Source organism: Budorcas taxicolor, chromosome 7 (genome assembly GCF_023091745.1).
Source record: "Budorcas taxicolor isolate Tak-1 chromosome 7, Takin1.1, whole genome shotgun sequence".
Lineage (NCBI taxonomy): Eukaryota > Metazoa > Chordata > Mammalia > Artiodactyla > Bovidae > Budorcas > Budorcas taxicolor.
Window position 1 is genome coordinate 17348907 of NC_068916.1, and position 25761 is coordinate 17374667.

General features: G+C 42.6%; 1 protein-coding gene across 1 annotated transcript in view; it reads right to left on the bottom strand.

The window, feature by feature from the left end:
• The window catches only part of LOC128050549 (adhesion G protein-coupled receptor E3-like), a 57704-nt gene continuing 31943 nt past the window's right edge, over positions 1-25761 (bottom strand). The window contains exons 12-19 of the mRNA XM_052642806.1: positions 24539-24733; positions 21606-21841; positions 19793-19859; positions 15902-15993; positions 14326-14506; positions 12435-12530; positions 342-455; positions 1-249 (exon numbers count right to left, since the gene is read on the bottom strand). Of these exons, the coding sequence (XP_052498766.1) occupies positions 1-249; positions 342-455; positions 12435-12530; positions 14326-14506; positions 15902-15993; positions 19793-19859; positions 21606-21841; positions 24539-24733 (1230 nt within the window). The remainder of the gene's footprint in view (positions 250-341; positions 456-12434; positions 12531-14325; positions 14507-15901; positions 15994-19792; positions 19860-21605; positions 21842-24538; positions 24734-25761) is intronic.

Here is a 25761-nt window from a genome sequence, read left to right on the forward strand (position 1 = left end):
TCATGACCTTGCCCTTGGTGCTGTGGCAGACACGGGGAGGAAGGTGTCCCAGACACTGAGGAGCACCAGCATGCGGAAGGTCGGGAACTTGGCTTCACTGAAGGTGTCAGGCAGGTTCCTGGCCAGGAAAGCCAAGGACAAGGTCCCCAGGGCTAAGGAGCCCAGGTAGCCCAGGACACAGTAGAAGGCAGTGACCAAGCCCTTGTTGGACATGATGAGGAGCTCCTTGGGCTCAGAGTGAGTGTCCATCTCAAGAAAAAGGGGAGAGACTCCCAGCCAGACTCTACAGATAATCACGTGGATCCAGGAGCACATGGGAAAGACATAGCAGCTCCTGTTACCAGCAATCGCCTCATGGTTCTTCCTGGTTTCCTGGACTTGAATGCCTGGATCACAGTCGCAATTTTGGCCAAAACAGTGGCCACCGCCACAGTGAACACAGCTCCAAATGTGGTCTGTTGGAGGACGCAGGTGGCTGTGTGGGGACGACTGATAAAGAGTAAGGAGCAGAGGAAGCACAGGAGGAGGGAGATGAACAAGTCAGTGACATCCCCAGAGAATCATCAAAGCCCAGGAAGGTCAAGTCCTTGGGGAGGGAGGCAGTGATTTCTCTCACTGTTTGGATACTCTTAGGCTGGGCACTGGATACAGAGCATTAGGCTGCTCTGCATCTGGGGAAAAAGCAAAGACTCGGTGTTTCAGCTTCAAAAATTCTTCATTTTTGGCCTGTTTTTTTTTTTTTTAACATGATCACCTTTGTTGTCACTGTATAGACAGACTGCCTATGATGTAATACTCAGATACAAGATTAAGATTCTGTATTCATAACATAGGAAGAATGCTTTCAGCTACAGGTAAGACAAGACACAGTCAGCCTGGAGCCTGAATCTTCAGCATATGGTGGGTCTAGGCTGGCTCAGTGATGTCACCAAGGATGTGGATTCTTAATCCTGTGAATTTATTTCCCCAGGTATCCATTCTCTCTTCTTAGAGCCAAAAACTGCTCCTGGCCTCTCTCTCTCTCTGTCATTTCAGAGACAAGCTTGGTACCCGCAAACACATGTATGTTTTATTGTGGGTGCTCAAGTCCCATGTTCTTTATTTATCTCTTGTTTTAAACACTACTTTGATGTTGAAAATCCTTCAGTAAGTTCATGAGCAAGAAAAGTCTATTTTAAAGTTAGCTTATTCATACCTACCTATTTATCTGCCAAATGATGGAAACTTAATTAATCCTACTGTTAAGATGATTGGAACTGTGCAGTATTGATGGAAGAATTCAAGTCATTCAATATTGTTTATATTTTAGCAAATAAAAGCACTATAACGCTTCTATACTTTATATTTTATGATTTGTTGGAGATACAGAAGTCTTCAAGTTTCTATCTCATGTAACAGCTACTCTTAAGGTCTCTAGGTTGTGATTTAGATTAGAATGTTGTGTCTTTTTCTTTTTTACATGTTTCTCTCCAGGATGGAGAAGATCCCCTGGAGGAGGCAATCCATTCCATTATTTTTGCCTGAAGAATCCCATGGACAGAGAAGGCTGGCAGGCTACAGTCCATGGGGTCGCAAATAATTGGACACGACTGAAGTGGCTTAGCATGCATGCACTCAGCCTGATGTTCTGCGCTGAGTATAATTCTGGTATCAAGCACTCAGCATCAAACTTTTTAATGTGTCACAATGAAAAAGAACTTTGTTCTTTATCCCACATTTCCCTTCTGTTGTCATATCTTTTCTTTTTCTACCATGTTTCATCAAAAATGTTCTCAAAATATTTTTCTAATGACATACTTTCTTTGTTATCTTTCTTTACAAGGGCATCTCAGACAGCTCTAGTGGTAAAGAACCTGCCTGCCAATGCGGGAGACATAAGAGACTCGGCTTTGATTCCTGGGTTGGGAAGATCCCCTGGAGAAGGGAATGGCAACCCACTCCAGTATTCTTGCCTTGGGAAATCCTATGCACAAGGAAGCCAGGTGCACTGCGGCCCATGGGGGTCACAAAGAGTTGGACACGACTGAGCCTGCATGCACATCTTTCTTTACAAACTAAAAAAAAAAGGAGTATAATTGCTCTACAATGTTGTGTTAGTTTCTTCCGTACAATGAAGTGAATCAGCTATATATATATATACATATACATACATATATCCCCTCCCTCTTGAGCGTCCCTCCCACCCCTCTGTCATCACAGGGCAGCAAGCTGAGCTCCCTGCGCTATGCAGCAGCTTCCTCTGCCATGCTTAATCGCTCAGTGTTGTCCGACCCTCTGCAACTTTTGCTCTGTAGCCTTCCAGGCTCCTCTGTCCACGGGGATTCTCCAGGCAAGAATACTGTAGTGGGTTGCCATGCCCTGCTCCAGGGGATCTTCCCAACCCAGGGATTGAACCCAGGTCTGCTGCACTGCGGACTTATTCTTTACCAGCTGAGCCACTAGGGAAGCCCAAGAATACTGGAGTGGGTAGCCTATTCCTTCTCCAGGGGATCTTTCCAACACAGGAATTGAACCAGGGTCTACCGCATTGCAGGCAGATTCTTTACCAGCTGAGTTACCAGGGAAGCCGCAGCAGCTTCCTACTAGCTATCTATTTTACACACTATAGTGTCTATATGTCATTTCTACTATCCCAACTTCTCACTCTCCTCTTTGTTCTTCCCCCACTGTGTTCCCAGGTCCGTCCTCTGTATCTGCGTCTCTATTCCTGCTCTGCAAATCAGACAACACTGAGCGACTAGGCATGGCAAATCAGTGACATTTTTCTAGATCCCACATATATTCATTCAGATATGATATTTGTTTTTCTCTTTCTGACATATTTGTTTTTCTCTTTCTTCGCTCAGTATGACAGACTCTAGGTCCATCTCAGTTCAGTTCAGTTCATGTCAGTCACCCAGTTGTGTCTGACTCTTTGCGACCCCATGGACTGCAGCATGCCAGGCCTCCCTGTTCATCCCCAACTCCCGGAGTTTACTCAAACTCCTGTCCATTGAGTTGGTGATTTTATCTAAGCATCTCATCCTCTGTCGTCCCCATCTACATTGCTACAAATGACCCAGTTTTGTTCCCTTTTATGTCTCAGTAATATTCCATTGTACCACATCATCTTTATCCACTCATCTGTCAATGGACATTCAGGCTGCTTCCATGTCCTGGCTATTGTAAATAGTGATGCAATGAGCATTGGGGTACATGAGTCTTTTTGAATTATGATTTTCTCAGGGTATACACCCAAGAGTGGGATTGTTAGGTCAAGTAGTGGTTCTAGGCTTAGATTTTTTAAGGAGCTGGTATAATGGTCTCTATGGGTGTTAAATTTCATCAAATGCTTTTTCTGCATCTGTTGAGGTGCTCATGTGATTTTTATCATTTGTTTTGATAATGTGGTGGATCACATTGAATGATTTGTGAATGGTTTGCATCTTCAGAATAAGTCCCAGTTTATAGTGGTGTATCATCTTTTTAGTGTATTGTTGAATGTGATTTAAAAATCTCTTCAATTCCAGTGGTGTGAGATAGGATATCTTCTTTGGATTATCCACTGATTGGATTACTCACTCTCTCCATAAAAGGGGGATCAGAAGCATGTTTTCCAGCAAATCACAGACTGCCTGCATCTGAGTAGTGAGTGGGTAAGAGGACAATTTCCAACATGGGAGAAGCCACACCAATGAGTGTTCCAAGCCAGCCTCTTCTGGTGAGTGAGAAGTCCATATTGATGTCAAAAGCGGCCATTTGTATCTTTCTTTTCCTTTTGTAAAATCACTTTGTTAGCAAATGGTAATTGTTAACACAAGAAGATATTTTTTGAAGGTTATTTCCTTGCAGTTAATGATTGTTAAGACATATTTAAGATTTTGTATATTTTTGTATATAAGGTTTTCTTAGAATAATAGACAAAATGTGTTTTCCTTTTGGACCAAAGTTACTAGGAAGTGGAAACACCTTTTGACTTTAGAGTGTTTAAACTGTTCTCTGCTCTGGAAAATTCTTTACGCATAATGTATTTGGTCTTTTCATTTTTTAAAATTCAATTCTTTGCTCAAATATGTCCTTAGTTCTCTAATCTCATCATTCATCACTACAGTTAATTTCTTTCTCTGTTTATTCCTTCTGACTTCTCTTCCTCCATTCCATCTGCTTTTTCTCTCTGTCTCTTGAGTTGGTCTTATTGTTTATCACAGGACCAAATTATACCCAACACTGCATTAAACGCTCATTGCTCTATTAATTTTTTTCCTCTTACCAAGATTAAAATAAACTAGAGAAGTGAAATTGTTTGAAATTCTGAGTCAGGAGTTTGAATACACAGCTTGATATATAATAAGTGCTCTGTAAATCGGAGGATCTAATAATTTCCCTGGGCTTCCCAGGTGGCTCAGTAGTTAAGATTCTGCCTGCCAAGCAGGAGACATGGGTTCAATCCCTGGGTCAGGAAAATCTTCTGGCATAATAAATGGCAACCTACTCCAGCATTCTTGCCTGGAGAACCCCCATGGACAGAGGGGCATGGCAGGTTACAGTCTATGGGGTCACAAAGAATCAGACATGACTTAGTGACTAAACTGCAGCAGCAGCAGTAATCTCCCCACCAAATTGGGACATAAAAGGAGTAGTATTAATAATTATGGCATAACAAAAAGAATGAAATGAAGCTTGTTTTTCCTTAAAAAATCTTCTGAGGAGAGAAATGAGAGATTTGTGAGGAACTGTGCACTTATTAGGTTTACAGTTTAAAAAGATTATTGTGAGTAGAGTCTTAAAATGGATTACAGGCATAGAGAGTTTAAAATCTTGGTGACAATTTATTGCAGTTTACCACAAAAGAGATTATGTCATTTTATGCTTTGTAGTTGGGTAAATTTATTTGAAAAATTTAGAAAGTTTTTTTTCAGTTGAGTTTGCAGAATTTCTTTCAAAAAAGATATCTGAACACCTTCAAAGAGCAAAGCAATAAGTATTAAACATTAAAGTTCCCATTATTCATCTCATTATTGAGTATCCAACTTAGTAAGAAAATCTACACACACACACAAAATAATAGTACATAAGATTTAAAAATGGAAAAATTCACTCAGTGGAAATGGTATTATGATGAAAATTGAAAGATACTCAAGAATTATTTGAAAAGCTGCAACTTTTAGGTGGATTCAGAAAGGGAAAGTGAAAGTGTTAGTCACTCAGTCATGTCTGACTCCTTGTGAACCCTTGGACTGTAGCTGCCAGGCTCCTCTGTCCATGAAATTCTCCAGGCATGAATACTGAAGTGGGTAGCTGTTCCCTTCTCTGGGGGATCTTCCCTGCCCAGGGATTGAATCTGGGTCTCCCACATTGCAGGCAGATTCTTTACCTACTGAGCCACACCAACAAGTGTTCCAAGCCAGCCTCTTCTGGTGAGTGAGGAATCCATATTGATGTCAAGAGTGATCCTTTGTACCTTTTTTTTTTTTCCCTTTTGTAAAATCACTTTAAGTTATCCAGGGAAGCCCTCAAAAAGGAAAATGGAGGGTTAACTGATAGAAGCATGGAGTGGCAGGGAATCCAGAATGACACTCAGTGGCATAGGATATTAATACCAAAAAGCGAGTTTTGGGGACACTGAGATATGGGTGATGTATTTGGAAAACTAATTGGTTCAACTTGGGACCTGCTCAGTGAGAGTTGAGTCACAAATATTATGACTGATGTGGTGGGTGGGCAGATGGATATTCGGGTCTTGGGGCTGAAGCCAATGGATGAATCTGTGAGTATTTCTAGTTCATGAATGGTATCTGAAGCCAGGGAAATGGAGGGGATTGCCTGGAAAAAGGTGAAGATGTAGAACAGATGTGAGAACAGAACCAACTTCTAAGAAGCATTGATCATTAAGTGAGATAGAGGAGAGAAGGTTAGGAGGAGGGGAGGAAGAGAGTCAGGGAGTAAAAATGGTTATTTATAGTGGGAAAAAGGAGCTTGGTGATGACAGTATGGTGCAGGGGAATACTTGACTGAAGAAGGGAGTTGGGGGTAGAAGTGAAGATGTAATGTCTTGGGATTCAAAGAACCCTGTGATCTCTTTGTCTGAATACTGGTGGATTTGGGGGTATCACCATGTGTGTGGTTGACAGTGACAGAGATTGGAAGGTGAAAACATCCTCTAAGAGGATGGTGGAGGGGCAAGTCTGCAATTGGTACTGGGTGATGACCTGGAACTTTCTATCCTTGAGTTCCATCTGGCTGATGCCCCAGGATTCACTTCTCCGTGTCTGGTGCCTGTACTAGCAGGATTGGCATCAGTTGGGAAGCCAGAAATCACATTGTGGTTCTCTTCCTGGATTCACTTGGGTTTAGATTCAGAAATCAGAGTTATAACAACCTTGTGAATGCCTGTGATATAGAAGGTAATTTGCAATTCACTTCAGCAGCGAGAGAGGAGGGTGGTTATCCAAATGATATGAGAACATTCTCCATGACTGGCAGTCATTTCATTCCCCCCTCCCCCTTTTAAATCATCTTCTCTTTTTATTCAAAGTAAAATTTCATTTTGCTTTCAAAGGACAAGCTCAAAAGTAGTATGATGCCTCAGACATTGGAGAAGAAAAGACAATACTATTTAGACAAGTCAGAGCAGAGCCACTGTGATGAAACTCCACTTCCTATAAGGCTGACCAGCTGCATTTCCTAGAGACCAGTCACAAGGATAACCTCACATCCTGGCAATGTGGTCACACACCGTCAATGCTAGGGGACCTTGGAAAAGCCCCCAACAAGTCTGTGCATTCAGGAGACTTCAGGGTCTTCAGGCCCTACAGCCCAGTAGGAGAACCTTTCAGGACCATGGACAGTGCAAATGTTTCCAGGATCTTTGCCCAGCTTATTGTGGGTGAATCCCTGGGCCGTGTTGGTGCCTGATCTCTGCACACCAGCCCTGAGCTCATCCTTGCCCATTCTTCAGATGGGGCAGAGCTGGACCCAGGATTGGGGCTCTTCCTCCCACACACCCTCTGCAGACAACCAGTAACAGATAGAGATATTCATCAGCAGTCTTGGAAAGTGAAGAGAGCAAGGAAGAGATTGGCTATGGCCTGGAGGGCAGACAGGCTTGCCAGGGAGGCAGAGAGAGCCAGGAGTCCTGAGAGCTAGATTAAAAAATAGGAGAAAATCGTCCTGGAGACACTGAATGATGTGTGGCCCTTGGGAAGTAGTTTATGGTGGGGGTGAGGGGGTGGGGAAGGGACATCCCTCCATGATACTTGCGTCCTTGAATGTCAGCCCTGTTTCTTGATCTGGATTGAGATGCTTTGTTATATTAACACTGTACTCTGTTAAACCCTTTTGTTTGACAAATGTGGGAGGAGGAAACGTTTCTGTGGGTAAGAGGTTGGGTTTCATGTGACAAGAAAAAAAATTTTTGCTTGTCCTTGTGCACCTCAACTTCTATTTACTGTGATTTTAAAAATTGAATTTTATATTAAATTCTACAGAGATTATCTAGCCTGAAGGATTATTTAGTGTTTTATATGTTTTCTTACATTGTTTACACTCAAGGAAGAAATGCCTACTCTAAAGAGATTTTATACATATACATAAATTTCACTGAAGTATAGTTGATCCACAATGTTGTGCTAATTTCTGATGTATGACAAAGTGATTCACTTACACATATATATTAACATTCTTTTTCATTACGGTTTATTACAGGCTATCAAATACAGTTCCCTGTGCTATACAGTAAGACCTTGCTTATCCATCCTATATGTGCTATCCATCCTACTGTGCTGCGCTCAGTCCTGCTTGACTCTGTGTGACCCCATGCACTGTAGCCCGCCAGGCCTTCTGTCTATGGGCATTCCCCAGGCAAGAATACTGGAGTGGGTTGCCATGCCCTCCTCCAGGGGATCTTCCCAAACCGGGGATCTGACCTAGGTCTCCCACATTGCAGGCAGATCCTTTACCGTGTGAGCCACCATGGATGCCAAAGCTCCCAATCCATCCCTCCCCTTCTCTGTCTCCCTTGGAGATCACAGATCTCTTCTCTAAGTTTGTGGCTGTGTTTCTATTCCCCAAATAAGTTCATCTGTGTAATTTTTTCACTTTTACATATAAGTGATATCATGTGGTATTTGTGTTTTTAAAGAGATTATATTTTTAATGTCAATTAGCTCTGTAGAAATCTTATTTTATTCAGCTTGCTTTTACATCTCATTCTAATGTAAGCTACATCCTTTTTTCATTTTGTGCTAAACGCTAGATCAAACGTAAGACATTTTAATGTAAATTTAATTAGCACTTGTGCATCCTGTTACATCCTTATCTGTTGCCTAAAAATTTGTGGCTATTTTTAAAAAATTAGATTTAACGTTAGATTATTAAGAAGGAACATATTCTCTAAAAACATTTGATGTGGAAAATGACTTGCCAGCAAACTTATTGTTTTGCCCTGAAATAGGTCTGGAGTCATTGCAATTTTTCCACCTCACAGCGTGGGACACTTCATAATTTTGTAATTATTTAACAAACAATTATTCAATAAATAATTCATTTTACTTAGAAACAACTTATTCAATAAAACAAGCACTAAAAGAAATTGAGACTCCATTCTTTTTTATTTTATTTTTTATTTTTGCCTGTGCTGGGTCTTCATTACTGGGTGTGGGCTTCCTCTAGTTGTGGTGAGCAGGAGCTTCTTTCTAATTGTGGCTCAACGGCTTCTCATTGCAGTGCCTTCTCTTGTTGGGGAGAACAAGCTTGAGGGTGTGCAGGTTTTAGGTTTCACTTGGTCTTAGGAGATGTGGGTTGTGGGTTTGGGCTCTCGAGTGCTGGCTCAGTTGTGGTACACGAGTTCAGATGCCCCACAGCATTGTGGGATCTTTCCAGACCAGGAATTGAACTGGTGTCCCATGCATTGCAAGGCAGATTCTTAACCACTGCACCACCAGGGAAGCCCTAGACTCCATTCTTGAAGAGCAGATGCACAGACTTTCTTGCTCTCTCATCCAGCACAGAGGCAGCAAGCTGAAAACAACCTGGTGCTCTGGAAAGCTGGCCTGGATGGCCCCAGTGCACCTTCCATCCTCCTTTGGGCTCCTGCATCAAGACCTCCTGCTCTGGTGATGCTTCCTGCTAATGCAGCAGCTGCCTTCACAGCGATCATGTGGACACTCGGAGGGGATGAAGCTACCTTAGGTACCAGTTCTGCCTCTGGCCAGGGCAGAAACTGCCATTATGGGCATGTGTGTGAGTTCATGTGATTGGAAAGGAGAACAACCAGCTTATGTGGTGTTGGTCCAACCCCTATGGCCCTGACCCAAATGCCCTCTAGGGGAAGAGTGGTATCAGCTTAGATTTGCAGCCCCAAGCTCTTGAGTTCCAGCCATGCCCCCAACCAAAGCAAGGATGGCCATTACACCTGGGAGGAGCCCAACCTCCTTAGGTTTCCTGTTCCAGCCCTGGGTGCCCTGACTCAGAAACTGTTCACTGTTGTTGTTCAGTCACTCAGTTGGGTATGACTCTCTGTGACCCCACGGACTGGAATACTCCAGGACCCAATCCTGGGTCCAGCTCTGCCCCATCTGAAGAATGGGCAAGGATGGGCTCAGGGCTGGTGTGCAGAGATCAGGCACCAACACGGCCCAGGGATTCACCCACAATAAGCTGGGCAAAGATCCTGGAAACATTTGCACTGTCCATGGTCCTGAAAGGTTCTCCTACTGGGCTGTAGGCCTGAAGACTTTGCAGTCTCCTGAATGCACAGACTTGTTGGGGGCTTTCCCAAGGTCCCCTTGTATAGATGGTGTGTGACCACATTGCCAGGATGTGAGGTTATCCTTGTGACTGGTCTCTGGAAAATGCAGCTGGTCAGCCTTATAGGAAGTGGAGTTTCATCACAGTGGCTCTGCTCTGACATGTCTAAATAGTATTGTCTTTTCTTCTCCAATGTCTGAGGCATCATACTACTTTTGAGCTTGTCCTTTGAAAGCAAAATGAAATTTTACTTTGAACAAAAAGAGAAGATTATTAAATAGGGGGGGGGAATGAAATGACTACAAGTCATGGAGAATGTTCTCATATCATTTGGATAGCCACCCTCCTCTCTCCCTGCAGAAATGAGTCTCAAATTACATTGTGCCTCACAGACATTCAGAGGGTTGTTACAACTCTGATTTCTGGATCTAAACCCAAGTGAATCCAGGGAGAGACCCACAATGTGATTTCTGGCTTCCCAACTGATGCCAGTGCCACCAGTATAGGCACCACATACCAAGATCTGAATCCTGGCACATCAATCAGATAGGACTCAGAGACAGAAAGCTCCAGGTATTTACCTGAGAGAAGTGAGAACACATGGCCACACATACGCACATGCAAATATTATATGAAAATGATCATAGCATCTTTATTTATAGTGGAAAAATGGAAATAACTCAAATATACATCGAAAGGGGCATGGATAAACACACTGTGATATACAATAGTGTGAAATGCTACTCAGCAACAAAAGGAATAGACTGACAACATACGCATGAAATGGATGAATTCCAAAGTCATCATCAAGATGAGTGAAACATGGCAGACACCAAGAGGTCATACTGTATGATTCCATGTATATGGACTTAAAGAATTGACAGAATTAACCTATTGCTATAGAAATCAGAATAATTGTTTCTGGGGTGGAAGACTGGGGACAAATGATTGAAAGGATTTATGTGGGAGCTTTCAGGAGTAATGCAAATACTCCATATCTTGACTTGGCTGATGTAGTTAATAGATACACATGCAGGAGGAAGAGGGTTCAATTTCTGGGTTGGGAAGATTCCTGGGGAAGAAAATAGCAACTGACTCCAGTATTCTTGACTGGGAAATCCCATGGACAGAGGATCCTGCTGGACTAAGTCCATGTGGTCACAAATGAGTTGAGACAACAGACTGACTAAATAAAATCAGCATATACATGTATATATATTTGCAAACTTACCAAGTGTAAGATCTACATGTCTCTGTGTAAAATATCTTAATTGAAAGCATAGAACACTGTAACACTACACAAAATATTCAACTAAAGCATACATTCTGTGAGCGATTCTGCTGTAGGATGAAGCAGTTCTCCTGGGTGCTTGAGTCACACGGCTGATGCTTTCTCCAGGGTGGTTGGGAGGATGACATGGAACTGTTTGTCATTTTCAGACTGAAGTATTGCTTCTTCTTTCCCCCCCTAAATTGGATGATTTTTCCATCTCCATGTGCAAATTTATGGGAGAAACAGAAAGAGAAATGATGCTGAAATATTCCTGAAAGTAATTATTAACATCATTTGTTGGGAATTTCTTGACAAAAAGATGAGGTTCGTATTGAAGCATGGATCCCAGGGAAAGTCTGAGTGTTTTTCTTCCAGGCTTAATGTACTTACCTTTGTTTTTTGCATCTCAGAAAATTGAAGATATGAAAGTAATCATAAGATGATGAAGTCTGGCCCACTTATCTCAGCCATGAGGAGACTGATGTCAATATCAAACCAAAGTTAATTTCAAAAGTAGGACTGAAACCAAGGTCATACTCCTACATCTCACCTAAATCCATCCTATTTATCCCTTCATTCATTTTCCTTCATCATTATCGAGTAAAGGAAGAAAAGTATTTTGTACTGTCTGTCAGTTTCTTCAAGTACTATTTCGCCTGTGCCAACAGTCCTTAAATTACATCTTTTACAAAAAACACCAATGTTCTACAAAATGTAAAGACGTTTTCTACAGGAAAAAAAAATCCTGGCCAAAGATGTTTGGCAAGTGCCAAGTTCTGTGACTTCTTTGAAAGTTTACAAAGCATAGGCATGGTTAAGGCTCAGAGCATACCAGCAGTGAAACATCTGTTTGGCAACTTTGTGGAATTCATGAACTAATATAACTTAGTTATGATATAACGTATCAAGAAAAAGTTTCATTGATGTTTCTGTAAGCCAGGGTTTGGACTCAGCTTGCTGCTGCTGTTATTTAGTTGCTAAGTCCTGTCCTACTCTTTTGCGACCTCATGGACTACAGCCTGCCAGGCTCCTCTGTCCATGGGATTTTCCAGGCAAGAATACTGGAGTGGGTTGCCATTTCCTTCTCTAGGGGATCTTCCTGACCCTGGATCAAACCCATGTCTCTTACATTGTTTGATAGGTTCTTTACCACTGAGCCACCGGGGAAGCTCTTGGACTCAGGAACCAATAATTCCAGAAAAGTAAAATCATTCACTGTGCTGATCATATGTGGTAAGTATGCTATTGCCCCACCCTAGAGATGCTGAGTCAGATATTGCACAGTAAGCTGAGACAGAGATGCGAACAGGTTCCTGTACCAAGAGTCAACGTGCGGTCTCATCACACTATTGGGTGAGGGGCAGACCCAACTGCCAGCAGAAGAGAATATTTCAAATTAGGCAACAGCATGGACGGGGACAGGAAATCATCTTACCACGTGGGTTTGGATGGTAGAGCTGGAAAGGATGTAGCTGTCAGACTCTGTCTTTTTACTCATACTTCTAAGCCACTTTACATACTCCTCTCTCACCTGGAAAAGATGGTAAATGAAAATCTTGCATTTAAATACATTCTAGATATATGCACGAATGCTACCAGAAATAGTATTTATTTTTTCAATTATATTTGCAGATAACCCATAGAGGCTATATCAAACAGACTGAACTATGAGTGATTGTGTGTTAGTGGCTCAATCATGTCTGACTGTTTGAGACCCCCATGGACTGTAGACTGCCAGGCTCCTCTGTCTATGGGATTCTCCAGGCCAGAATACTGGGGTGGGTAGCCATTCCCTTCTCCAGTGGGTATTCCTGGCCCAGAGATCATACCCAGGTCTCCTGCACTGCAGGCAGATTCTTTAGTGTCTGAGCCACCAGAGAGGCCCCTATGAGTGATTACAGAGATATTATTTGTGGATCAGCCCGTTCATATTCATGTTAATGATAGCATAGCATTTATATCATCCCTAAGAACATGAGGATTTTCTATAACTACTGAGAATTGCTTCCTCCTCTCAATGTTGTTGTTGTTCAGTTGCTAAGTCTTGTCCTACACTTGGCAACCCCGTGGGCTGCAGCACAGCAGGCTTCCCTGTCATTCAGTATCTGCTTGAATTTGCTCAAACTCATGTCCATTGAGTCGATGATGCCATCCAACCATCTCATCCTCTGTTCCCCATTCTCCTCCTGCCCTCCTTCAGTCTTTCCCAGTATCAGGGTCTTTTCCAAAGATTCAGCTCTTCCCATCAGGTGGCCAAAGGATTGGAGCTTCAGCTCCAGCATAAGTACTTCCAATGACTATTCAGGGCTGATTTCCTTTAGGATTGACTGTTTTTTATTTCCTTGCTGTCCTTAGGACTCTTAAGAGTCTTCTCCTGCACCACAGTTTGAAAGCATCGATTCTTCAGCATCAGCCTTCTCTATGGTACCACTTTGACATTCATACCTGACTACATGTCTCTCTGAAATCCATACAACCCCACTGGAGTGAAACCTAGAGATATCTGCCTATTTATTGAGTCAGGATGCAATGTAAAATCACTACTGAAAAAGCTTACATGGTTCAGTCAATGCTGGCACTTGGATCTTCACTACCACCACAGTCTCCTATACTCAGAGCACTGCCCTCGCTACATGTCTTTGTTTGGGTTCTGGGACTGGCAAGGGTTTCCACATCAGCCTTACTTCCTTTCTTTGGCTGGTTGTCTCCCACCCACATTAAGCCCCTCACTGTCAAGCCAGCCTAAGGAAGCCCTATGTGGTAGTTTAATGTCCCCCTAACAGTTTTCCCCACGGTGCAAATCACAGTTGGTTATTCAATGTCTAATTATGCTGTTTCCCATTTCTGATTTCTTCACTGTTCAGAAAGCAGCCCCTGGATCCCCCAGAGCCAAGCAAGTAATAATCATTAAAATCCAATTTGAATATTAAAAAATGGAAACCACTGTCCCCCAAACTTTAGTTTTGCTGGTGTCAGACCCCATATTCCTGATCTGAGAAGAATGGGGACGCTACCATCCAATACTCATTACAGATTCATGAGTTGGGAAACTGGAAAATTGGAAAATGGAGACTTGAACTCCCAAAGGGGAATCAAGATGGTGGAGTGGTAGGATGTGGAACTCACCTCATCCTATAGATACATAAAAAATGCTTCTACAAACAGGGGCTTGAACTCTTGGACTCAGTGGAGAATGGTAGGCTTGGGGAAAATGGGAACACACCATCAGGCAGGAGGGCATCACGTGGGAGAGAAGGGCTAGCCAGGTAAATGCATGAGAGGATCCCAGCTGGGAGCTGGGAAGAAGACAGGATGGGTCCTATTACCTGCTGGTTGAGGAGGCAGTGGACCAGGAAGATGTAGACTCCCTGCAGGACATTGGTGATGGTGAAAGCATAGGCGAGGATGGATCTGAGGGGTTCCTTTATCAGTTCAGCGAGAAAGAAGCCAAGGCACCAGGAACAGCCCAAGAGGAAGAGCTGAGCAATGGCTTTAAACGTCAGCATCCTGTTAACACCAAGAAGGACAGTCACCAACCCACCATCTTCTCTCTTGAGTAGTATGTTGTCCTGTCTTCAGGCCCCATCTGCCTTCCTCTCCAACTGTAGTAGTTTAGTCCCTAAGTTGTGTCTGACTCTGCGACCCCATGAACTGTAGCCTGCCAGGCCTCTCTGTCCATGGAATCATTCAGGCAAGAATACTGTAGGTTTCCATAGGTTGCCATTTCCTTCTCCAGGGGATCTTCCCAACCCAGGGATCAAACCTATGTCTCCTGCATTGGCAGGCAGATTCTTTACCACTGAGCCACCTGGGACACCGTTCTAATTACTTGTGAACTTTTCTCAAGCCAGGATGGACTTGGAGAAACTGTGGTTGTGAGGGCAATATTTGGAAGTAATGGCTATCATTTCCACTGTAAAAACTGTAATAGATGAACATGAGTTCATTCCATGGTGTTTTCCTCTAATATGAATATTTATAATTGGAATGATATTTTGTGGTGGTGGTTGTTAGTTGCTAAGTCGTGTCCGACTCTTGTGACCCAGTGGACTGTAGTCTGCCAGGCTCCTGTGTCCATGGGATTTCCCAGGCAAAAATACTGAAGTGGGTTGCCATTTCCTCCTCAAGGAAAGGTATTTTACCATTATATATTTTTAATGTGGCAAAAACACATAACACAAAATTTACTACAACTATATTTGAGCATGCAGTTCAGAAACATTAAATACATTCACATTTTTGTACTACCATCAATACTATCTTTCTACTGAGCTTTTTTTCACCCTGAAGAACTGAACCTCTGTATCCAAAAAACAATAAATATCCATTCCTTCCTACCCTCAGCCCTTGGCAAAATCAATTCTACTTTCTGGTTCTCTGAATCTTCTCATTAACTGCAAAGTTTCACATATATATGATTTTATGGGGGGTTCTCATTTGACAGTAGTTCCTAACATGGCAACCCACTCCAGTGTTCTTGCCTGGAGAATCCCAGGGACGGGAGAGCCTGGTGGGCTGCCATCTATGGGGTCGCACAGAGTTGGACACGACTGAAGTGACTTAGCAGCAGCAGCAGCAGGCTAACATGGTAGGCAACTCTTTACAGATGACTGTTTAGGGGCTTCCCAGGTGCCTCAGTAGGTAAACAATCTGCCTGCCAATGCAGGTGACATGGGTTTGATTGTTGTGTCAGAAAGATTCCCTGGAGGAGGAAATAGCAACCCACTCCAGTATTCTTGTCTGGGAAATCCCATGGATAGAGGAGCCTGGTGGGCTACTGTCCATGAGGTCACAAAGTGTTGGACACCACTTAGTAACTGAGCATGCATGCATGCTTGAAAAATCAGTCCTTTAGAACTACAACCTATGCTAAGCTCATTAAACTGTCTAAACCCATTTTACCTTGTGTTTTGTATCTTGGACACATCTTTATTGAGGGAAGAGAGTCGGTCCCTCAAAATCCACAGGGTTATCGAATAAAAGATTAAGTTTATCTGAAAGAAAAAAAAAAGATACTAACTGTGGACCAACATACAGAGTCAGTTTTTCTTTTATGACGGCCATTCTGACCTGTGTGAGGTGAACTACTCATTGTAGTTTTGATCTGCATTTCTCTGATAGTTGATGATGTTGAGCATCTTTTCATGTGTCTCTTGGCCATCTGTGTGTCTTCTTTGGAGAAATGTCTACGTAGGTCTTCTGCCCATTTTTTGATTGGGTGTGTTTCTTCTCATATTGAGTTTTATGAGCTGTTTGTATATTTTAGAGATTCATTCCTTGTAAGTTGCTTTGTTTGCCATTATTTTCTCCCATTCTGAGAATTATCATTTCAATTTTTTAATGGTTTTGTCTGATGTATGTGTACTGTCATGTGTAAAGATGCCATGTGTAGATAGCTACAGATAGCTAGTGGGAGCCTAGCTGGGTGTTCTATGTTGACCTAGAGGGGTGAGATGGGGGTGGGTGGGAAGGAGGGCCATGAGAGAGGGGATATATGTGATGGCTCAGAAAGTAAAGAATCTGCCTGCAGTGCGGGAAACCAGGGTTCGATCCCTGGGTCAGGAAGATCCCTTGGAGAAAGGAATGCTAACCCACTCTAGTGATCTTGCCTGGAGAATTCCATGGACAGAAGAGCCTAGTGGGCCATAGCCCATGGAGTCGCAAAGAGTTGGACATGACTGAGTGACTAACATGCTACATGCTATAGCTGATGCACTTTGCTGTGCAACATCGTAAGGCAAGTATACCCTAAGGGAAAAAATAGAGTCAAACTAGAAAGCACTGAAGATCATGGGAAAAGGTATGAGATTTTATAGTTAGAATATGTTGAAACTTGGGGACTTCCCTGGTGGTCTAGTGGTTAAGACTCCATGCTTCCAATGCAGGGGATGCAGGTTCCATCCCTGGTCAGGTACTAGGATCCCACATGCCTCATAGCACAGCCAAAAAGTTAGAAAAGAGAATATATTGAAATTCCTTTGGAGCAGACTGGGGATACTTGTACAACATCACCAAGGAGCTCCTGAAAGCCCACAAAAGAACATGTGTGAGTGGTCAGGTGGCACAAACACAATGCAATGTGGTATCTCCACCAATGCCTTTCCTTGCACATATGGGCCATGGGCAGATATTTTCCAGCCTCATTTCAGATAGTCTGGGGCATGTGGCTGAATTCTAGTGGATGAGATGTTGGTTGCAGTGACATATGCCTGAATCCTACACAGTCTTCAACTGTCTTCCCCTCCAGCAACAACCAATGAGGTCATGTGTCAAAATAATAGAATCATAAAAGAAAAGCTGAGGACTCCCCTGGTGCCACAGGGGCTAACAATCTGCCTACCAATGCAGGAGATACGAGTTCAATCCCTCGTCTGGGAAGATCCCCCTGCCTTGGAGCAACAAAGTTCATGTGCCAGAACTATTGAGTCCATGTACTGCAACTTCTGAAGCCCTCATGCCTAGAGCCTGTGCTCCACAACAAGAGAAGCCACCTCAGTGAGAAACCTGAGCACCCAAGAAAGAGTAGCCCCCACTCACGACAACTAGTGAAAGCCTGCACAAAGCAACGAAGACCCAGCACAGTCATAAAAAAAAGTAAAGCTGAATCTCACATGGGGAAGAGCCTCTTGATCCACACTGGACTTTACAAAAATAGCACACAAAAACATATTTGCTCTATCGAGCCATTGAGACGTTGGGATTCTTTGTCACTGTAGCACACTTTAGCCTAAACTGACTAATCATCAGACTATATCCTAAGAGTTGAACAAACTGAAGAAGATTTAAGAACACTTGGCGAAATAACTTCCAAATCACAGAATTTTATCATAGTCACAATTATATTTTTACATATCCACTCATTTGTTTATTCAACAAATATAGATTAAGTATATATGGCACGCTAGATATTAGTGATACAAGGATGATTTTGTCTCTATTCATCAGCATTTAAATATGCTCAAGGTTTTTTTTCCTTTTTTAATTTTTATTTTTATCATTAAACATTTTATTTATTTTAATTGGAGGCTAATTACAATATTGTGGTGTTTTTTGCCATACATCGACATGAATCAGCCATGCATGCACATGTGTCCCCCCATCCTGAAGCCCCCTCCCAGCTCCCTCCCCACACCATCCCTCTGAGTTGTCCCAGAGCACTGGCTTTGAGTGCCCTGCTTCATGCATCATGCTTGCACTGGTCATCTGTTCTACATGTGGTAATATACATGTTTCAATGCTATTCTCTCAAATGATCCCACCCTGCCTTCTCCCACATAGTCCAAATGTCTGTTCTTTCCGTTTGTGTCTCTTTTGTTGTCTTGTTGTAGGGTTGTCATTACTGTCTTTCTGAATTCCATATATATGTGCTAATATACTGTATTGGTGCTTTTCTTTCTGACTTACTTCACTCTGTATAATAGGCTCCAGTTTCATCCGCTTATTAGAACTGACTCAAATGCATTCTTTTTTATAGCTGAGTAATATTCCATTGTGTATATGTATCACAACGTCCTTATCCATTTGTCTGCTGATGGACATCTAGGTTGCTTCCATATCCGAGCAATTGTAAACAGAGCTGCAATGAACATTGGGGTACATGTGTCTCTTTGGACTCTGGTTTCCTTGGTGTGTATGCCCAGCAATGGGATTGCTGTGTTGTATGGCAGTTCTATTTCCAGTTTTTTTTTTTTAAGGAATCTCCACACTGTTCTCCACAGTGGCTGTACTAGTTTGAATTCCCACCAACAGTTTAAGAGGGTTTCTTTTTCTCCACACCCTCTCCAGCATTTATTGTTTGTAGACTTCTTGATGGCAAAAATAGGCTCAAAAAATGTAAATAAAGACATATGCTCAAACACCTGCTATTAAAAGGAAACAAATGAATGTTAAAATAGTACCTAGTTTGCCCTCCTACATTATTGGTAGGAATGTAAATTGGTAAAACCGGGATGGAGATCAGTACAGAGATTCTTTAAAAAAGTAAAACTAGAACTACTGTATGATTCAGCAGTCCCACTCCTGAGCATGTATCCAGAGAAAGCCATACTTTGAAAAGATACATGCTCCCCAATGTTCACTGCAGCTCTGTTTATAGGATCCAAGACATGGAAGCAACCTAAGTGTCCATCAGCAGAGGAATGGGTAAAGATGTGGTACATATATACAATGGGATCTTAACCAGTCATAAAAAGAGTGAAAGACGCCATTTGCAGCAACATGGTTACAACCAGAGGTTATCATACTAAGTGAAGCGAAGTCAGAGAAAGACAGATATCATATGCTCCTGCTCATATGTGAGATCTGAAAACAATACACAAGTGAATTCAAATACAAAAGAGAAATAGACCGACAAACAGAAAACAAACTACGGTTACCAAAGGGAAAGTGGGGAGAAGATGAATTAGGAGGTTGGAATTAACGTATACACATGACTATATATGAACAGGTAAACAATAATGACCTACTGTATAGCATAGGGAACTATATTCAATTCTTTGATATAACCTATAATGAAAAAGAATCAGAAAAAATATATTCTTTTATATATATAAAAGTATCCATATATATATATATACTTTTCCAGATTCTTTTCCATTATATATATATATGGCTGAATCTCTTTACTGTACACCTGAAACTAACACAACATTGTAAATGAGCTATACTGCAATAAAAAATAAAAAATAGTACCTCTTTTGATCTTCAAATTAAGTTGAATACTACATACCACACACACATACTCTATACACACATGGCACCTGAGGCAGGCACACACACACACTATAAACCTACCAAGATGACTGCTGATATGGGTCCTAAGAAACTCAAGATGAATCCTTTCTCTAGGTTGATCCAGCAACTGAAAAACAGAAAGCAACAGTGGCAGCATTTAAAAAGGTAATGGAATACAATAAGTGACCTGCAACAGATAATATTTATATAGGGCTTTTTGGGCTTCCCAGTGGCTCACTGGTAAAGAATCCATCTTCTATGCAAGGAGATGCAGGAGATGTGGGTCCAATCCCTGGGTGGGGAAGAGCCCCTGGAGAAGGGTATGGCAGCCCACTCCAGTATTCTAGAGAAACCCATGGACAGAGGAGCCTGGTGGGCTACAGTCCATAGGGTCACAAAGACTTGGATACAACTGAAGCGGCTGAGCATGCATATAGCATTTACTTGTGTCAGGCACCATTCTAATACTTGGAAGTAGAGAGTATTACTGACTTTCTTTTACAGGTGAGAAAACCTAGGAAAGAATTTAACTGTCCTCAGAGTCACCAGGCTAGTAAGTGAGGAACCTTGAATTTGGAACCAGGTAATCAAGTCTAGAATTCATGCTCCTTGAAGTTTATGGAAGCATTTGGTTATGACAGCAAAGATTTGTAAAGAATTTCAAATGTCTATCACTTAGAGGTTAATTTTAAAAAGTTGGTAAGAATATACAATGTACCATATTAAATGATGATGTATATCTGTATTATTAATGTAGAAAAAGTCCACTACATATTATTAAGGGAATAAACAAATTACATGCAGAACCTTTATCATGATCCCATTTTTATAAAAAAAAATATATATTTATATGTATAAAATATATATTGGGTTTCCCTGATAGCTCAAGTGGTAAAGAATCCACCTGCAATGCAGGAGACCCTGGTTCAATTCCTAAGTCAGGAAGATCCACTGGAGAAAGGATAGGCAACCCACTCAAGTGTTCTTGGATTTCGCTTGTGGTTCAGCTGGTAAAGAATCTGCCTGCAATGTGGGAGGCCTGGGTTTGATCCCTGGGTTGGGGAGATCCCCTGGAGAAGGGAAAGGCTACCCACTCCAGTATTCTGGCCTGGAAAGTATTAAGGGAATAAACAAATTACATGCAGTATCTTTATCATGATCCCATTTTTATAAAAATATATATTTATATGTATATTTATACATATATAAGGGCTTCTCAAGTGGTGCAGTTGGTAAAGAATCCACCTGCCAAAGCAGGAGACACGGGTTCAAACTCTAGGTTGGGAAGATACTTCAGAGTAGCAAATGGCAATCCCCTCCAGTATTCTTGCCTGGAAAATTCCATGGACAGGGGAGCCTAGTGGGCCACAGTCCATGGGGGTGCATAGTTGGACATGACTGAGTGACTAACATACTGGGCTTAGTGGTATTACAGAGGTTCTTTATTAGAATATTATTTTTTATAAAACCAGTTATAAAACCAGTTATTACTTTGGGAATAGAAGTAGTAAAGATCTATAAATATGTGACATTTATGAATATAGACATTTATATAAAAAATAAAAATTCATGCTCCTTCCAGTTTACTGTCTGTGGTACTTTACACTAGTCGTTCACCTTTTTTCTCTAAACCTCAGTTTGCTTAGTATACAAAATGGGAACAATTGGAGCACTTTCCTCTAGGGATGTTTTGATAGACATGAGAAATGGTATATATGAAACACTTCGCCCCAGGGGCTGGAGAAATAATGTTCAGCATCTTTGTTCTCAGCCTGAGTCATGACCTACTCAACCCTTCCTTCCACCCTCAGTTTCCCACGGAGACAGGTGTGTACCCACGTCCCCGACAGCACATGTTCAGCACCGGACTCACTGCTTAGTGGTGCCATATCCTTGGGGGTTGATGGCTGCAGACACAGTCACAATCAGAGCTGGGACCCCGTAGCCTACAGGGTGCATGAAGCTCCTCTTGAATCTGCCTGCGCTGGTGTAGTTGGCCACCCTGAGGTTCCTGACAGTGAGGAAGAGGTGCAGCCCTTCGAGGAACATCCAGGTGAAGGCGGCCAAGTAGAGGTAATGCAGTGCGCCGGCGACGACCTTGCACAGCACCTGGGGGAGAGGGGGCCACTGGAGTGTTTCCCGGGTGCAATGACCTCACCACCCGCTCTTCACCAGGGTTGTCTCTGGGTAACTTTGGCGAGAGATGCTCCTTAGCCTTCTTCACATGTCCTTCTTCTCTTAGAGTCATGTCTCCAAACGGATGGATGGTCCCCCTTGTCTATTCCCATGCCTTGGCAGGGTGTCACTTGGGCCACCCAAGAAAAACTGAAATGTATCATGTTTAAAGTTCAATGGGGGACTTCCCTGGTGGTCCAGGGCTTAAAATCCATCTGCCAATGCAGGAAACACAGGTTTGATCTCTTGTCTGGCAAGATTCCACATGCCATGGGGCAACTAAGCCCAAACACCGCAACTACTGAAGACCAGTAGTTGAGCATGAGCACTAAAGCACATGCTCTGAAACAAGAGAAGCAATCGCAGTGAGAAGTTCGTGTACTGCAGGGAGGTGTAGCCCCCGCTCATTGCAACTAGTGAAAGCTCGCAGCAATGAAGACCCAGCACGGCCAAAAATAGCTAACTAGCTAACTAAAGTTCAAAGAGATCTTTGTCCATCTTAAAATGGAAGAAGACAATATTCAAAGTGTGTTAAGGACTACAGAAATCAGATAGCCCTTTGCCTGTTGGCTAATGGATGCTAGACTTCTTTGAGTCAGATGAAGCTGGTGCTGGCCAGGGCTGTCTCCATCCCAAGAACCCTTAACCAACTCCCTGCCCCCTTTCTCCTTCTGAGGATAAAGTTAATCCTCGTAGAAAGCTTATAGCCTGCTTGTCCTGCCGTGATCACCGTCTCTTCTATCTTGGTCACTGCCCAGAACTGAAGTCACTTTGGTCTGTGTGGCATATATGTTGGGTACATGAATGAATGAGTGAATGAGTGACTCCTCCAATGTTTTTATCTCCATAAATCCTCATAGTTTTCTCTTTTGAGCCAACAGCTCATGGTTTCCTCCACTATGAAAGCATCTGCCCTGAATGACATTTTCCATAGTAAGCAAACCTTCCCCCACCCTTCTTCATATTCACTGAATGTTCCCTCCATGTCTTTAGGAAAACTGGAACTTGAAAAAGTCATCTTCCCCCCTCTCTTTAGGTTGCCCAATGCAGCATGCGGAATCTTAGTTACTTGACCAAGGATCAAACCCACGCTCCCTGCACTGAAAGTGTGGAGTTTAACCACTGGACCACCAGGGAAATGTTTGCCCCCACCCCATGTCTTTGATTAAAGTATAACCTGGCTTTTGTTTGAGGACACTGCTTTCCACACATTTCAAGAGAACAGTTACCGCTGTCCATTGTCTGAGGGGAACTGGGTTTCCTCTACACCTCTCATGATCTCTTCTGGACCACTGACTCTCTTTTCATGATGAATAAAACCCTCCTCTCTTAGGAATCATGTCCTGAGTCTTTCTATCAACCTCTCAATCTTTGCAAAACTCCATTCACTTCCTGGTTTCTACCCCTCACTGCTTGGAGATGCTGTTGCATGAAACAATGCTTGATATCAAACCTGCTAGCTGGGAATCACACATCAGTGACCCTAGGACCCAGCTCCACTGTGCATCTTTCATTCAGTCTGTAAGTTTTTAAATTGACAATTAACTGGGGGAAGGGACATGAAGAAAACTCTGAGTTTGGGGCATGTTCTATATCTTGATCAAGGTGATAGTTTTATATCTCTGTCTCTATATCTGGGCTTCCCTGGTGGCTCAGAGGTAAAGACCCCACCTGCCAATGCAGGAGATGTGGGTTTGATCCCTGTGTTGGGAAGATCCCCTGGAGAAGGAAATGGCAACCTACTCTAGTATTCTTACCTGGGAAATCAAATGGACAGAAGAGGCTCGTGGACTATGGTCCATGGGCTTGCAGAAGTGTCAGACACAACTTAGTGACTAAACAACAACATATCTATATCTATTATAGACTTAGGTAATACCAAGTTCATCTGTCTATGGAATTTTCCAACAACATATCTAATGTATGACCTATCCATGAGAAAGGATGATTCCTGCCTTCTGAAAAAACATGACTGAATCTTGAGCTATGCTCAGGAGATTGTCAGACAGAGACAAGTACTGTGTAATCTTTTATTCGTGGAATCGAAAAATCTCAGATTCATGAAAAAAGAAAAGAGTAAAAACCTGATTGCCAGGAGACAGAGGTAGGGGTTGGGATGATAAGGCTGATGTAATTTGTGGATATGAACGTGTAACGAGTAATAAATTACCCAAGGGAATACACAGTTCCATGAATATACTAAAAGCCACTGACATGTACATTTAAAAAGGGCAAACTATATGTACGAATTATGCTATTGATACTATGTATAAAATAGATAACTAATGAGAGCCTACTGAATAGCACAGCGAACTCTCCTTAAAGCACTCTGGTGGGCTGAATGAGAAGGAAGCCCAAAAGGGGAGGGATATATGTATATGTGTGACTGACTCATTTTGCTGTACAGCAGGAATTAGCACTACCTTGTAAAGCAACCATACACCAATAAAAATTAAAGAAAAAGCTGTTTTAAAAGAATAGGGAATTCCCTGGCAGTCCAGTTTAGGAATTGGCACTTTCACTGTTGGGGGCTTAGATTCAATCTTTTGTTGGGGAGCTAACATCCTACAAGTCATGTAGCGTGGCTAAAATAAAAAATAAGTAAGAAAGAATTTTGGCTAATTCTCCTACCTTGGGCTCTGTCCGTTTGATGCCTGTGAGGAAGAGGAGGTAGGCCAGGAAGAGGCAGATGGAGAGCTGCAGGTGGAGGGAGGTGCTGGTGTTCTGGATGGATCGACACAGGAGGAAGGTGAGGGCCGCCAGGAAGAGGCAGAGCAGAGAGAGGCTCAGCCCCACGTAGGTGATCATGGTCAGCACGGGATCCTCCTAGATGCAGCAGGAGAAAAGAGATTCCAACTGGTTTTTGTTTTGGAGGCTGTGGTTCCCAATAACCCAGGTCTTAGAACCCTCAATGCATGGTGTTAATTTCCTTGTGAGAAACTGAACAGATCGATAGTGGCCAAGCCGAACTTCCCTCGTAGTCCACTGGTGAAGAATTGGCCTACCAGTGCAGGGGACAAGTGTTTCATCCCTGGTCTGGGAAGGTCCCACATGCTGTGGGGCAACTAAGCCCATGTGCCACAACTACTGAGCCCACCTGCTGCAACTACTGAGCCTGCGTGCTGTAACTAGTGAAGCCCACGTGCCCTAGAGCCCATTGGTGGGCTCCTCTGCAACAAGAGAAGCCATCACAATGAGAAGCCTGGGCACCACAACTAGAGAGTAGCCCTGATTGCCACAGATAGAGAAAGCCCACGTGCAGCAGTGAAGACCCAGGCAGCTGGAAGGAAATAAATTTTTTAAAAAGATCAGAAAATCACAATGAAACATGACTCTCGTCTCAACAGTAAGACAATGATAATCAACAAAATTGTAACTTTTCTTGATCTCATTGGAGAGCCAAGTTTGCACAGCAAAGAGGCAACATTAACTCAAGTTCTTCCCGAAAGAGATGAGACAGAACTATTTCAGTTTTAACAGAGCACAGAAGGAACATGTGGTTGCTACAGGACTGCATGTGAAGAAATCCACCAGAAATTCCTAAAGGCTGAATGCAGTGGTTTTGGATGACTAAGTTTCCCAGATATAAGGGTTGTTTCACTCACAAGTTCTACCCCATGAAAACATGAAAAAAGGCTCCATGCCACTAGTCATCAGGGTGGTATACATTAAAGCCACAGTGAGATACCACTATACACCTCCTAAAAGGGTTGTATATTTTTAACATGAAAAAGAGAAATTTATATTAATGCGTATATAGAAAGGGTTAGTCACTCAGTCATGTCCGCCTCTTTGAGACCCCACGGACCATAGCCAGCCAGGCTCCTCTGTCCAAGGGTTTCTCCAGGCAAGAA